Here is a 15983-nt window from a genome sequence, read left to right as displayed (position 1 = left end):
TTCTGTAATCTTATGGCTAGCTCAGCCAGGATATATTTTATTATAAAACTTATTGTCTGCTGATACCTGCGTTTATTTAGTGTATTCAGAGATCTATGTAGTTGTGTAAGTTATTAAAATTATTCGCGATAGCTGCACTAAACCATTACAAAAAGAACAACCAGGTCTACTAATACTATACAAGACTACATACTCAAGATGACCTGCAGCTAACAGGTTACATGTCGCGTAACTGAGAAGCAATAGTAATAATTATTAAGGAAAATAGTAAATAGATTGTAAATATTGTGACGAAGTAATAAGCTATCGGTCTAAACTGCCCACAGGTTGTGACGTCGCAGTAAGCGTTAGATTTTCTGTAACGATTGGTCTCGACTGTACACGAGATTTTTGACATGTTTCGAGAGAGGAAGAGTAAATAGATTGCGAAATTAGTTTTAAATGATTGTAAATTAAACAATGTTTACCATACATGTGACAAAAATGTGTATGACAAATAATGTATATCATATGAGTGATACTTTTTGTGTACAATATGCTTGAAAAACTATTTGCCTGAAATGTGATAAAATGTGTATCATTGTAAATAGAGGGGTGTGTACTTTGCGTAACAAAAAAAAAAATCAAATAAGCTACTTCCCGGCAGACAACAGCTATGTCTATTTCAGAGTCAACAAAATAGTTAATTATTTAACTGTATAGAATTTAGCGCTTGTTATGTATAGAGAGAGTAATTCTTAAAGGACTACGGGCACGACATGGCCTAAATTGTGCCGATGTGCCTAAACTCAAAACTCAAACCCGATTCCAAGCGCTTTACCCCTCAGCCAAAGCATCTCCATATATTCAGTTAGCGTAAACTTACATTTTCTACAATAATAATTATTAACATATTAACATTAAAATCCATACATTCAAAATTAATAACATGTTACATGTAATAAAGAGAAACTAAAAAAAGATTATTCTTATAAAAATAGATAAATTGGCAACACGAAAAAAAATGCTTGACCTACTTTAAGCTACAGTTGTGTACAAATGACTTAACAAGACTTTCCCCTCGCAAGTAAAAATTAATTTCTCTATTGTCATTTGTCATACAAACTAGACATAGATCTAGCTAGATCTAGACTTAGACTAAGATATAGTTAGTTATACAAGAAAATGGAAATCAATAACTATTAGCTAACATGAAAACAAATAAAGCGTCTAGACCTGCTGTTACACAGCTAGATTACTCAAAGAACTAAGCAATGAGCTAGCCCCAGTGTTTAAAATATTCTTCAGGCATCGCTTAACCAGGGCAAAGTACCAAAACACTGAAAAGAAGCTAATGTCACCCCCCTATTTTAAAAAGAAGAAAAAAACTGACCCAGGAAACTACAGACCAGTATCAATTACCAGCATCACATGTAAAATCCTAGAACACATAATATGCAGCAACATCATAAACCACTAAGACAAACATAATGTCCTCACACCATACCAACATGGCCTTAGGAAATATAGATCATGTGAAATACAACTAATAGGACTAATTGATGATTTTCAAAAGGTTTAGATAATAGTGAACAAATAGATGCTATCTTACTAGATTTTTCTAAGGCTTTTGACAAAGTTGCCCACCTAAATTTGCTTAAAAAAATAAAATATTTTGACATTAATGGTCCATATTGCATCAGTAGATTAACGATTTTCTGATAGGGAGAGAACAAAATGTAATAATAAATGGCTCTAAATCAACACCGATAACATTAAACTCAGGAGTACCACAAGGAACAGTATTGGGTCCACTACTATTTTAAATTTACATAAATGATTTACCAAATTGCATTAGTTCAGGAACAAAAGTCAGATTATTTGCAGAAGATTGCATAATATATAGAACAATAAAAACAACACAAGACACAGATATTTTACAAAAAAAATTAGATGAATTACAGAAATGGGAATCAAATTGGAGCATGTCTTTCCACCCAGAAAAAATGCCATTTGTTAATTAAGAGTAACAAAAAAAACAACAAAACAAATTAATTGCAATTATCTTATTCATGGTAAACCAGTAACATAGACTAAAAACGCAACATACCTAGGAGTTATAATATATGAAAAACTGTAATAGAATCCCCATATTGATGAAACTATCAAAAAATCAAACAAAGCAGTTTATTAAAAAGAAATATTTATAAATCAAATAAGAACATAAAACTAAAATGTTATTTAACCTTGGTTAGGCCAATAATAGAATATGCATCCTATTTTTGGGACCCCTCAACTCAAGAAAACTATAAGAAACTAGAACAGACACAAAAAAGAACAGTGAGATTCATAACAAATAAATATTTGCATTTGACTTGAGTAACACCTTTAGTGAAATCACTAAATTTAGAAAGCCTTTAGGACAGAAGACTCAAAAGTAAAGTAGAATTATACATAAAACACTGAAACATAAACTTGAAATACAAAAACAAAATTTAATAAAATACTCTGAAAGACACAAAGATAAAGGCACGTTCCTCATCCCATATGCTAAAACAAGTTTGTACAAATATTCCTTCTTCCCTAGTGATATTAGAGCATGGAAAGGGTTTCCTGAGCTAGCCAGCAAAACCAGTGACTTGGCAGAATTTAAGTCATTGGTTAATATTCATGACTAAATGCATGTCACGTAGGACGTAATCATCTTCTTTTTTGAAGCAACGTCTTTATTATATAAGTTAATAAGATATGATAAGATCTAGAATCTTATCTTTTTTTCTTATCTTATATAATCAAGATCTAAGTCTATGTCGAGAACTAGATTTAAGTCTAGATCTCAACTAGATCTAATTTTAGATATAGATTTAGATCCAAGTCTATATCTAGATCTATTAAGTCTAGATCTCAACTAGATCTAATTTTAGATATAGATGTAGATCCAAGTCTATATCTAGATCTATTAAGTCTAGATCTAGATCTAGAATTAGATATTGAATCTTGGTATAGAATCAACTATATCTAGACTAGAACTAGTATTTGATGTGCACGTTTATTCTTAGAATTAAAAGACCTAGGCCAATGTTATAATCATGAATATTCGGCCTTTTGTTATTGGGTAATGGAGTACTATGTTGTTCGCATCCGATTCATTTGTTAATGTGATACTATTGTTTACATAATAAAAAAGAAATCTCCACCCCCATGCAGTCAAAAAATAAGTTATTGTCTTAATAATTAAAATTTTGCTCAAATTATTAATATTTTATTATAAATATATCTAGATCTTATTTGTATTTAGTTTTATTTAGACTATCGAGTTTTGGCTTTATAATGAGGATATGTCAAAACTGTGCGCTATAAAAGTAGTTGGTTATTTTTTAAACTTAAAAGTAAAACGGAGTTAATATCAAAATTCTTTAAAAAAAAACAACATTTAAATCAGTATTCCATTCAATGAGTTAGTTAATAAATGAAAAAACTATTTTTTAATGATCCATTGACACTTTTTTATATTGTGACCTTAGATTCAGGAAACAAATGACATCATCGCCTATTGAAAAAAAGCGGTGCTATTAGATTACGACCATTTTTACTACTTAAATAACTAACCGCGACATATAGACGATATACTGTCTAGTAATGTGTATATAATTGTTTTTCTCTGCAGATTGTTTCCCAGGAGACTTAGACCTTTTTCCAGAACTGTGTACTAACATTACTATCTGCCTGACAAACATATCACTGTGCTGTGACTATTGCTTGCGATTGCAAAATTATAAAGTCACATGGACCACCAAGATAACTACACACAAAGGTAGACCTTTTACCAGAACTGTGTACAAACATTAGTATCTGCCTAGTCGTCCCCTCAATACCACCGTTTCCACCCGGGTGCCACGATAAGGCAGGGCAGCGAAACCTGGGCGTGAATCCACCAAACTTCTAAGAAGAAACAATTGACATCATATAAAATAAGCAAGCGACAATTAAAGAAATACTGAACAAAAAATAAAATTAAATAAACAAATGACGTCATCTCCAATTGAAGAAATCGGCGCTATTAGATTGTGAAGATTTTTACTACAAAGCTAACTAACTGCGACATATAGACGATACAATGTCAAGTAATGTATAAATATTGTTATCTCTGCAGATTGTGCCCCAGGAGACTTAGACTTTTTTCCAGAACTGTGTACCAACATTAGTATCTGTCTGACATACCGATCACTGTGCTGTGACTATTGCTCGCAAGAGGAGAATTATACAGTCACATGGACCACCAAGATAACTACACCCAAAGGTAGTTAATGAACCTGCACTTGCTTTGACTGTGACAATTAAATCATTGATAAAATTTAAAATTTAAAGTTGTAATTTGGATCCAAAGAGCAAAGCAGACGTATTAGCATGTTATTTAAAACATTCGACTTACATCACAGCCTTTTAGAGTCATCAATTGAATATTAACTCTAGCAGAGCAAACCTGGGCGTTCAGCCAAACGTTTTAGCCTCCGCAAGATTTTACTGCGCATGCTGAAATTCCGAGGTGAGACCTTAAATAATGCTAATTCCTTTAACAAACTAATTTCCAGCGCGGTTGAATATTATTGGACGTGTCACATACTGGTTTTAAAACTCACTGCGGCATGAAGTGACTTTGTAGTCAGTCAATATCTCGTGCACTTTTTCACAAGGAAATTATTGGTCTGTAACTGACCACGAGATGAAAATCTCAGTTGACTGTGGGTTGCAGCAGAGTAAACAGACATGTAACTCTCTCTGCTATGAAATATATTTTGTGAAGTTAAATTCGTTTGATCATGGAGATGTACTTATGTTTGATCATATTCAACATATTCATTTTTGTAATCTTGTGGCTATTTCAGCCAGGATATATTTTATTATAAAACTTGTTGTCTGCTGATACCTGTGTTTATTTAGTGTATTCAGAGATCTATGTAGTTATGTAAGTTATTAAAATTATTCGCGATAGTTGCAGTAAACCAGTACAAAAAGAACAACCACGTCTACTAATACTACACAAGGCTACATACTCAAGATGACCTGCAGCAAACAGGTTACAGGTCGCTTAACTGAGAGGCAATAGTGGTCATTATTAAGGAAAATAGATTGTAAAAATTGTGACGGCGTAATGAGCTATAGGTCTAAACTTCCCAAAAGGTGTTACGTCGCATTCAGCGTTCAGATTGTCTGAAACGATTGGTCTCGACTGTACACGAGATCTTAAACATATTTCGAGAGAGGAAGAGTAAATAGATTACAAAATTATTTTAAAATAATTGTAAATAAAACATTATGTTTCATCTGTGTGATCAAGATGTATCATATGTGCAATAAATTTTGTGTATTATATGTGTGAAAAAGAAGGTGTATAATATGTGTGAAAAAGAATGTGTATCATATGTGTGACAAAGAATGTGTATGCTATTGGTGATAAGTATTGTTTATACGTTTCTTGCGCTTTATCATGTACATAAGGTGGCAAGACCACACTTTAAACTGCGATGTTTTTGCGGACGCCGGTATGGACAGTAGGGAGGGACCTCTTAAGGTCCGACAGTTATGCTGGGCAGGGCCGGTACCCAGTAGGGGAGACGAACGTATGCAAAAGGCAGCTTTTTGGTGAGCTAAAAGGTGGTCGACGTAACAGTGGCGCCCTACGGAAACGCTTCAAAGACCAGCTTAGGGGTAAACTTTCCTTGGTTCAGAACCTCGTTGCATGCGGCATCTGAGCGAGACTGCTGGAGGTCACTCACGAAGGCCACGGATTACACATTTTAGACCAATAGAAAATCCGCTGAAGAGGATAAATGTAGACGACGAAAAGAAAATCTAAATCGACCATCTGTGGACAATGATTATGCTTGCCCTGGTTGTGGTGAAATATATAGGTCAAAGCTGGGGTTGCGCATCCGCGAGAAATACTGATTTCTCTCTAATCTTCAAACTCGAAGACAAGCCTTATCATTTTTGGCATCCCCCGTAAGGGGAAAAAGCCGCTATTAGGTTTGTGCAAAATGTCCGTCTGTCCGTCTGTCTGTCTGTCCGTCTGTGTCACTGTCTTAGTTGACATTGCATGATCTAAAGTTCACGTCATGTTAATAGTTTAAAAGACACGTGAAATACCTGATGTAGAAAACAGGAAATAGAATGAATAAAGTTAGACTTAGAGGTCGGTCAGTCAGTCAAGTCAAGCAGACAAGTGAAGTCAAGTTAGAAGTCAAGTGTTATCCTTTGGACCGTGTGGTCAAGTAATATTTTAGTCCGCAACGGACAGTAGCGACTTAGAAAAGTCTGTAGTAATTTCAGTTAGAAAGTAACTTGTGGGCAGTTGTTGCCAGTGGTCTTTTGAGACGTGTATTAGTTAATCTATATTTTTACACAATGTTACCCGCTGAGATGCGGACGTGATTTGTGACTAACATATTGGATACTTTTGATACCGCTGTTATGCGGATAGGATTGTTTATTAATTCTTGACCTGTAGCACTAACAAGGAGTGCAGTGTCTTATTATTATTATTATTGTAGTAAAATAAACTTCATGTTTGTCTGCTGAAACGGACTTAGGTCAGTTTGTACTACTTTTCTTGTCACGTGTCAAGAGCACATCAGGAAGCAAGAACTCAGTATTACACGACATTCGCATTCCGCAACCTTACGCCATTAAACCTTTCATTGACAGTCTGTCAGACTCAGATCTCGAAAACTAGAAGAGATATGAAAAATATTATTTCACCATTAAATGCGGCTTGAAATGTTTAGGTGCAACGGCTACTTTTGGTTTTCTAAAAGCAAACCGTTTAAGTTATAAAATTAATTATGCAAGCGATTTTTTCATAAAAATACACCAATTCTAAAACAATTACGTAAATGTAAGGGAGGCAATGTTACAATATGCTAACAAAGATGGTCAATTTTTGTGTATTTTCAGTATCGCTAAATCAAATATGTTTATAAAATGTACAAGAAATGTTTACAACAAATATAAATATAGTTAAATGTGTTTTTTTCTGGTCAACTAGCTGCGAAAATTAATAGAAAACATTTCTGTTTGTTTATAAAGGCAAATTATGCACTTTGTATGTAAATGTCACGCACATTTTTTAAAATAGACTTTTTATGCAGCGACTTTCGTGCAGTAGCGTAACGTCGCACCATGCTATGGTGCTAAACCAATTCCTTAAACTTTTTTTAAAAAATCAGATTTTATTTATTTTTTGTTTAGTGCCCCTCATCCGAATAAAAGAAGTTATTTTTGTGAGTTTTGTCTGTTGGTCAGTCTGTCCGTCACGATTAGATTAACAAATAACAATAAAAGAAGGCTATTGTAAATCTCATTTAACCATTAATTTTTCAAACAGGAATATTGCAATAGTTTTAAGTATCTATAATAGATTGTTCCGGATGTTTTGTGAAAAACAAATCAATGCCAGTGAACATTTTTTGCTCTTCTAAATTATATTAGATTTTATTTTCATGCTTAAACGTTGCAAGAAACACATGATCTTTAATTCATTGTTCCGGTTTTTTAATGTATATAGCATATAAATGCTAAATAAAAATATCTATACCGATTTATATTTCAATAACTATAAAGTTGTTCCGGGTATTGTTTTATTAAAAAATAAATTATGTCAAATGATTGCTTGAAATCGCATAATTGACTAAAATTACACTTATATTCTTTGACACTATGTCACTGTAGTTTATTTATCCATATCAACTGTTCCGAATTTTTAACTTAAAACAAATTTATGTCAAATGAATTTATTTTTTTTTAAATATCGACAATAGGTTGTTCAGGATTTTAAAATAAGAAAGTAATTTACTAGAAACAATTATTGTTACATACAAAAACATATGACATAAAATGAAGTTTATAATTCATAATTTCAGTCCAATTAAATACTTAATATGTTTCTGTAAAAATAACCACATTAGAGTATGTTGCTAAATAACACTGACGTTAACAATACTTCGATTTACTAACTTAAAACAAAGATTCATCTCTTGTAGCAGGTTTCTTTTAACTTTCTGTAACAACGATCATGGTGATACAAGGATCTTCCAACCAAGAAGAATGTTAATCAACGATTAGTTTAACAATGTTCAAGGTAGCACCAGAACTCACAAGACAACAATGTAACGCTAACAGTGAAACACTGAAACCCTATAGAAAACAAATAATATAGATCCCTATTAAAATAACGCATACAATACATTGTGGAATAAAACTCACCCTAAATAGAGGTCAAATAGTCCTATAAGAATATATCCAAGGCAATTGCTAAGGCTGTTCAGTGACGTAAAGCACATGGATAATTCAGGAACTCAAAAGATACAGCTTGCCTCTGTAGCGCAATAAGGCGTGAATCCACCATCTTAAAGACTCAACTGAAGTTGTACATAATACTTGGAACACCAAGGCCAGCAAAAGCAAACAAAAGCTCCCTTTCACCAACCTGCAACCCGCAACCCTGTTCGACAGGGGATGAGACTCGGGGTTAAACTAGAGTATTTAATGCGTTCATCTCGAATGGGCACGGACACTCCAGACTCGCGTGCTAGAGTTGCGGCAGAAGGCGCCCAACTGGATTCCCCAGTCGTATTCATATACTCTACCAAGCTGCCCGTGCAGGTCACGCCATTTATGAAACGAACCCTTGAGGGACGGCGCCTGGATATTGGCAGGTCTTTGAGGGAGCTTTCTTTCATCCCCGCTCAATGAGCTCCCCGCTCAATGGCAATGTTCTCACACCACCTTAGTCACTCCCGCGAGAGCCTTTTTTCGCCACACATTTGGCCTAGTCGTCCCCTCAATACGACCGTTTTCACCCGGGTGCCACGATTAGGCAGGGCAGCGAAACCTGGGCGTGAATCCACCAAACTTCTAAGAAGAAACAATAAACGTCATATCAAAAAAGCAAGCGACAATTAAAGAAATACTGAACAAAAAATAAAATTAAATAAACAAATGACGTCATCGCCAATTGAAGAAATCGGCGCTATTAGATTGTGAAGATTTTTACTACAAAGCTAACTAACTGCGACATATAGACGATACAATGTCAAGTAATGTATAAATATTGTTATTCTCTGCAGATTGTGCCCCAGGAGACTTAGACTTATTTCCAGCACTGTGTACCAACATTAATATCTGTCTGACATACCGATCACTGTGCTGTGACTATTGCTCGCAAGTGGAGAATTATACAGTCACATGGACCACTGAGATAACTTCACCCAAAGGTAGTTAATGAGCCTGCACTTGCTTTGACTGTGACATGTAAACCCTTGTAATATTTAAAATATAAAGTTGTAATTTGGATACTAATAGCAACGTTATCTTATATTCTTGTTATTGAAAAGATGGAAAGACATTTTTGTATTTCATAGTCTTTAGAGTCGTAAGGTGAATGTCAACTCAACCAGAGCAGACCTTAGCAAGCCGCTAATTCTTACAACCTCCGCAAGTTTTTTATTGCGACGTCGCAGTGATCAGACTTTCTGTATTAATTGGTCTCGACTAAACAAGAGATTTTTAAATATATCCAGACAGTAACAATAAATAGATAGCACCAAAAATGATTATGCTCTTCCATTGTACATCTAAAAATGTGTATCATACGTGTTATAAAGGATTTTTATAATATGTGTGATAAAGAATTTGTATTATTTGTATGATAAAGAATGTGTATAATTTGTATGATAAAAATATATATCATTCAACATCACCTATCCCATAGTCTGTTCGACCATTTGGCATTGCATTAGATCAGTCAACTGTCTCTCTCCATTTGTCATTTGTCTTAAAAATAATTTCATTTACTGAGAGGCCTCCCCATTCTTTGAAGTCTTCCCATTGCTTTATCTTCTTATTGTAAAAATCGTGTATCATTTGTATGATAAAGAATTTGCATCATTTGTTTCTACCTGTCACGTACACAATATCTTTATTTAGCTCGTCAGCAGAACTTGAGCTGCCTCGGGGAATTAGCTTTCATGCAACAGGATCATGTTCAGAATAAATGTGATTGGTTTTGAAATATTAATTGTTGTACATTGAGCTGCATTTATTGGTTGGCCTTGCAGTGTAGAGTTGTTGGTCACGTGATTACGCTGTAGAGCTCAAGGAAGGTTCTAGATTGGGCTAGTCTTGTATGGAACGTGTTAGAGAGAACATTTACTAGAGTCTAGTATTAGAACTCAATTATATTAATAGTGTAGATCAGTTATTTTATTCAAGTACATTTAACCATTGTAATTATTTGTGAATAGCTTTTTCAAGTTCTGAATTAAAGTAATTGTTTTAGACGAAGAGAAGTTTCTTTATTGAATATAATAAAATACGTAGATCGGCTTAGCGATTGGCAATTTCTAGATGATCCTCTTATCAACTGGCAACATTCTGAATGATCGTATTATCAACATAGATCTAGCTACTTCTATACGATCATCTTGTTAAAAGAAGATTTCAAGATCCTCGGCAATCACGATCATTGATAGTGTGATATAGATCAAGATAATCTTCAACGTGACATTTATCATAGTATCTTCATAGATCTTGACATCTTACATCCACAATTGATGATTGTGACACTACCATTTGTGTGATAAAAATGTGTATCATTTATGTGATAAATAATGTGAATCATTCGTGTTTAAATAATATGTATCATTATGTAAAGAAAGGTGAGTACTTTGCGAATTAAAGAAATATTAAATAAGCCTGTACAGGACGACAACGACTTTGTCTGTTTCAAAGTGTAACAGTCCAATTTGACATTGCCTAATTTAATGTTAATGTCATGTTAAGAGTTTAAAAGACACGTGAAATTCATGATGTAGAAAACAGGAAGTAGAATGAATAAAGTTAACTTTGAGTTCAGTCAAGGAAGTCAATTGGTATCCTTTAGACCGGGTGGTTAAGTAAGATATTTTGGTCCTGGACGGAAAGTAGCGACTTAGAAAAGTCGAGTAGTGATTTCAGTTAGATAGTAGTAACTTTTAGGCAGTTGATGCCAGTGGTCTTTTTGAGACATATATTTCTATTATTACTAGTATTATTCTGGATTATTCTGTACAGTGTTACCCGCTGAGATGCGGACGTAATTTGTAATCTACTCTGGAGAGTTTAATGTATTGGATATTTTTGATATCGCTGTTATGCGGATAGGATTGTTTATTATTTCTTGACTTGTAGCACTAACAAGGAGTGCAGTATTATTATTATTGTTTCAAATAAATTGTATATTTGTCTGCTGAAACGGAATTAAGTCAATTTGTGGTATATATGTTTGTCACGTGCCAAGAGTACTCCAGGAAGCACGAACCCAGCATTCCACGACATTCGCATTCTTCAACATTACACCATCTATCGTCATTTACACAGACTCAAGAAAATAAGGGCAGGGGAAACACTCAAAAATGATAGTTTTGTAAACAAAAAAACGATTTTTTTAGTTTTTACATGTTTCAAATAGTTAAACATGTTTTGCACGTATTTTACTTAAAGACAACATTGAAAAAAAAATTAATATGTAAAAAATGCATTTAATAATGGTCACTTTTTCATAATAAGAGCTGAAAATGACAAAAAAATACCCATTGTTTTTACTTGATTTTCGTAAACAATAATTAAAGGGAGCCCGCCATGTTTGGCCTCATTGGAAAGCTTGTCCTTTTTCCTCAAAGGTCAGACTATAAAAAGACATCCAATGAAAAAAATGTTATTTAAGTCTGAACATTCTTCCCTATAATATAAATGCGTATTTTGACTATAAAAAGAACTGCTAAGACCTACATATCTTCTGTTTACAAACAGGAATAATACGATTGGTTCAAAATGATCACATGATGCTTTTTTTCTTATACCATCGGTTGTCAATGGACGCTTTACCACAGCTGAAATAAACACATTAGTTCTTTGTAGATTAGATTCTATAACTTTGCTTAATTCTTTTTACATTTTTAGATCTAATAATTTCTCAGATCAAATAATATTTTAAAAGGAATCATGTGAATTTCCTAGATCTAGATATTAACATTGGTTTAAACAAGGAATTTACGCTGGAAATAGATCCGAAAGAGTCTCAAGTCTAGAGTTAGAGTTACTGTTAGAGTCTACAATTAGAATAGTCTAGATCTTCTTGACTTGATCTAGATCTATTCTACTACTTTAACAGAATGATAATCTAACTAATCTAAGCATTGGAAGTTCAATATGAAAGCAACAATCTAGAAGTAGACATATTATAGAGATCTAGATCTAGACTTATTCTAGATTCTAAAGGATCTAGAATTTAGATCTAGAACTTAACAATATGGATTTAGACTATAACTAGGACTATACTGGGCTACTGGGTATAAAAGGTAAATGTAATGTAATGTAAATCTAGTTCTCAATTGAGATTTATATATCTTAGACTCTAATTAAGTAATATAACTATTATAGATCTAATGTAGATATAGATCTAATAGGACTGAATAACTTTAGATCAAACTCAACAGTAGATAGTATATATACGGTTAGACTACTATATTATATATAGTATATACTGTAGTTCTGGAGTCTAGTCAATCTAGATCTATAGAACCTAATCTAGTTATAATAAATAAATCTATAAAGATATCTATTAAGTTGTTGCACACAAAGATAAATGACATAAATTTTAAAAAACATTCGCTGTAGATGTAAATAATTATTGAGGCACAAAACTAACCGAATTCAGTTCTTCTTTTTTAAAGCTTCACATTTCTATTGACTTCATCAGTCAATTGTTAATTTATTGTTCTACTGATATAAATTTACAGCATTTTCCATAAGGATTCTTATTGAAATTATAATAGGGATGTTTCACAGAAATATTTAGATGGCCACGTCAACGACAATTTGTCATTTATTGAACCACACCAGATTTTGCAAACATATTTCGCAAACATATTTGACTGAACTATGTGACTTACAGTTTCAAACCTTCTTTGCAGGCTTTAGAAAGATTGCAAAACAAAAGGAAATATAATTTTAAATAATTGAAGCAAAGTACAAATTCATTGTGTCAAAAAGGATGTCTTTCGGCTCAGCTAAGCTCAGCCTTCGAATCAAGTTCTTGGTCTTTTTTATTTAGCAGTACTTTGAGTAACTTTGAAAATATCAGAACAATACTTTGTAAGGCTTAAAAATAATGAAGATAAAATAAAAGCTCTCAAGCTCTTAGTAGTGTTTATGTTTAGTGTTTATGGATCATTAGTGCAAGACATTAATTATGAAAACATAATAGTTCATTGTTATTAGCTTTACTATAAAGCTGGACATTTTTTTTTTATTCTATAAGATACCTTATTAATTGTTTTTATATAATGTCTAATAATATTGCATTTAATTTCAATACATATATTATACCTTTATAAGAAAAAGAAAAAAATTCATTCCATTAATTACATTAAAAAATGTAAGTTTTATGGACTTCATTGACAAAGTTTTTACTTTATAACTTTTTTAGTTTTCATTGAACGTAAATGAAATGTTCACATATTATAGCCCTAAAATGTCTTAAAAATAATAGCTATAGTTTTGTAAATTTATTATTATAGTTTTTGAGATATTTTGAATTTTCTTAGTTTTTTTGACGTTTTCTCAAAATTTCGTATTTTCATACTATTTTTGCTAAAACCTTTTTTATTTATTGCTTTATTCAAATGATTTTTTTCTACATTTATTTAGTTTATATATAACAATAAAAGTATCAGATCACTTTTTTGATAATTGGGGTAATGTTAAAATTGTTTGCACTTTTCTTGGTAAAAAACACTTGTCAGTATAGACAGGGCAGAAAAAAAATTCTAAAAAAAAAATATTCAAAAATGTAATCTACTACTTCAATAGCAATTATATTTGCCTACATTCCTGCAAATTTTCAAAAGAAAATAATAAGAAATGCACAAGTAGATAGCTTTTATATAAGAGTACGTTTACAAAACAAAATGGCCGCCGTTGCCATAGCAACAACATTTTCAAACTTTTTTTTCTAGTTTTTTGATAGGGTACTCATGCATAACATTCCTGTATAATATCGTTAGATTTGAAGCACAAATAAAATGTGTTCTCTAAGTATCCTTTGTATGCATATTAACTGCTTGTACCTTTAACACAGATGGCATTGTTTGCAAACTTTCTTTTTGCTGTCTGAGAAGATGCTACAATGAACCTCACCACTAATATAAGAAACGGAAGCTAAATTTATGCTCGTTGAGCATGGCATATATTTACTCATACATCCACCTCATCCAAATCCATAAACTCTTAAGTAACAATTTTTGTACATGTGTTACTGAAGTCACATTAAACCGTCTCGCTTTTTCTGTTATAAATCCACGTACCAAATGAGAAGGACGAGAAAATATAAAAATGTCTTTACAATGACTCATTATGCAGGATATACATTTTAAATATGTACCGATACGTGTTTAAACATTGGTTCAATTTCCTCATGAGCATTTATTAAAATAATCTTTTCTTGTATAAGAACTAATTTCTCTGTGACAGGGATCTGAGCTTGTTCACGCGCAATAGGGTTAAATATCCAGTCGAGAATATCCAAATGAAGACTTTCTTTAAATCTTTGATAAAGTTCGACTTAGAATAGTCAATCATTGTTGATTATTATTTAAATTATTAATTAGAATAGACTTGCTTTATCTAAGAAGTTATTTCAATTGTATATTAGTTTCATTTTTCCGTGGACCCCTTTCAGTCGTCTCGCGGACACCCGGGGCTCCAAGACCACAGTTTTAGAATCAACAGCTCAATTGGTTGCTTAAATTTTGTATCTATAACATAGCATGTCAAATTTAAAATTGAAAAGAAATACGTAGTGGAAGCTGTACAGAGTAGAATAGTCGAGACTTTGTAATGTATACTATTTGTTTCTTTTAACAGAATGTGTACTGGGAAAGCCAGACTTAAATCCAGAGCTGTGTACTAGCCCAAGTGTCTGCCAGACACAGCCACTGATGTGCTGTAATTACTGCACCTACAATTCTGGAGCCATTTTTCATCTATACAATACTTGGATTTATCGTTGTTTTTACATTAATTGCATTTTCTTTTTGTCAAAACAAATGTCAGCTTAATAGATCTAGAAGTCCAATGATGTCAATGTTTCTCATATTTTTTTCAACAAAATGTTTCACAATTTATTGTTTATACCTTTTTTATATCTTTATCTTTGTAATACACAAGAATATTTATCATAATACAACAATGTCTTTTTCACATTTGTTAATTGTTAAAAGTTGCCCCTGAAATTTTAGGACTTATGGAGATTTCAATGTGGTTCTGCAAACTGTTTTCCATTTGTCAGACGATCAAATTCCATGATCTTAACTATCTAATTTGTATGCTGCATTGAATGAATACTTCTATAAGACCATGCGTAAAGTAAATTACAGTATGAAACTTAAAAAATCGAGTGGTAAATAATTATTTGTATGAATACCTCTTTAGTCATGCACATTTAAAAAATATAAATCACCGTGTTGTTTTTCAAACTTGGCAGTCTATCCCGTAATTTGTTACTTCTGTTAAAAAATCACATTAAACTTTCGTTTTTATTGTGTATGTGTAGCACTGAGATTTAGCAGATGATGATATATAGCTTAAAGTTCGTTCCGTAAGTGTTGACTTTGCATCGTTTCCTAATCCTTTTTCTTGTAATGGTGTTTGAAAGCGTACACATTCCAGAGCTTGCATATTGCTTAACATGTCTATACTATAGTTTATGATATATGTTCATAAGGGGTAGACTGGCTCCAGCTCTGGCTTATTTTTGGCCCATTTTTCAATAACGGCCATATTCCGATCCGACGAAAAGGACAGCATGGTAGTGTCGGGATCTTCGATCTTAAAAAAATACACCATATTACCTATTCATATGTATAAAGCAGACGTGATCTTATTAGTGTCTGATACGTAGGCCCAAT

The 15983-nt window shown here is 32.7% G+C and overlaps 1 protein-coding gene across 4 annotated transcripts in view; it reads left to right on the top strand.

Moving 5' to 3' along the window:
• The window catches only part of LOC106078253 (uncharacterized), a 115174-nt gene extending 99807 nt beyond the window's left edge, over positions 1 to 15367 (top strand). Inside the window, exons 17-20 of one of the 4 annotated variants that reach the window (XM_056031563.1) lie at positions 3647 to 3793; positions 4133 to 4279; positions 9105 to 9251; positions 14941 to 15367. In XM_056031563.1, coding sequence (XP_055887538.1) covers positions 3647 to 3793; positions 4133 to 4279; positions 9105 to 9251; positions 14941 to 15134 — 635 coding nt within the window. In that variant the 3' untranslated portion in view covers positions 15135 to 15367. The remainder of the gene's footprint in view (positions 1 to 3646; positions 3794 to 4132; positions 4280 to 9104; positions 9252 to 14940) is intronic. The other 3 variants (XM_056031562.1, XM_056031561.1, XM_056031564.1) reach the window with 3 other exon arrangements.
• Positions 15368 to 15983: the final 616 nt, after the last annotated feature.

This window comes from Biomphalaria glabrata, chromosome 6, assembly GCF_947242115.1.
Source record: "Biomphalaria glabrata chromosome 6, xgBioGlab47.1, whole genome shotgun sequence".
Classification (NCBI taxonomy): Eukaryota; Metazoa; Mollusca; class Gastropoda; family Planorbidae; genus Biomphalaria; species Biomphalaria glabrata.
Note: the sequence above shows the minus strand (reverse complement) of the source record. Positions and strands in the feature narration are given on the sequence as shown.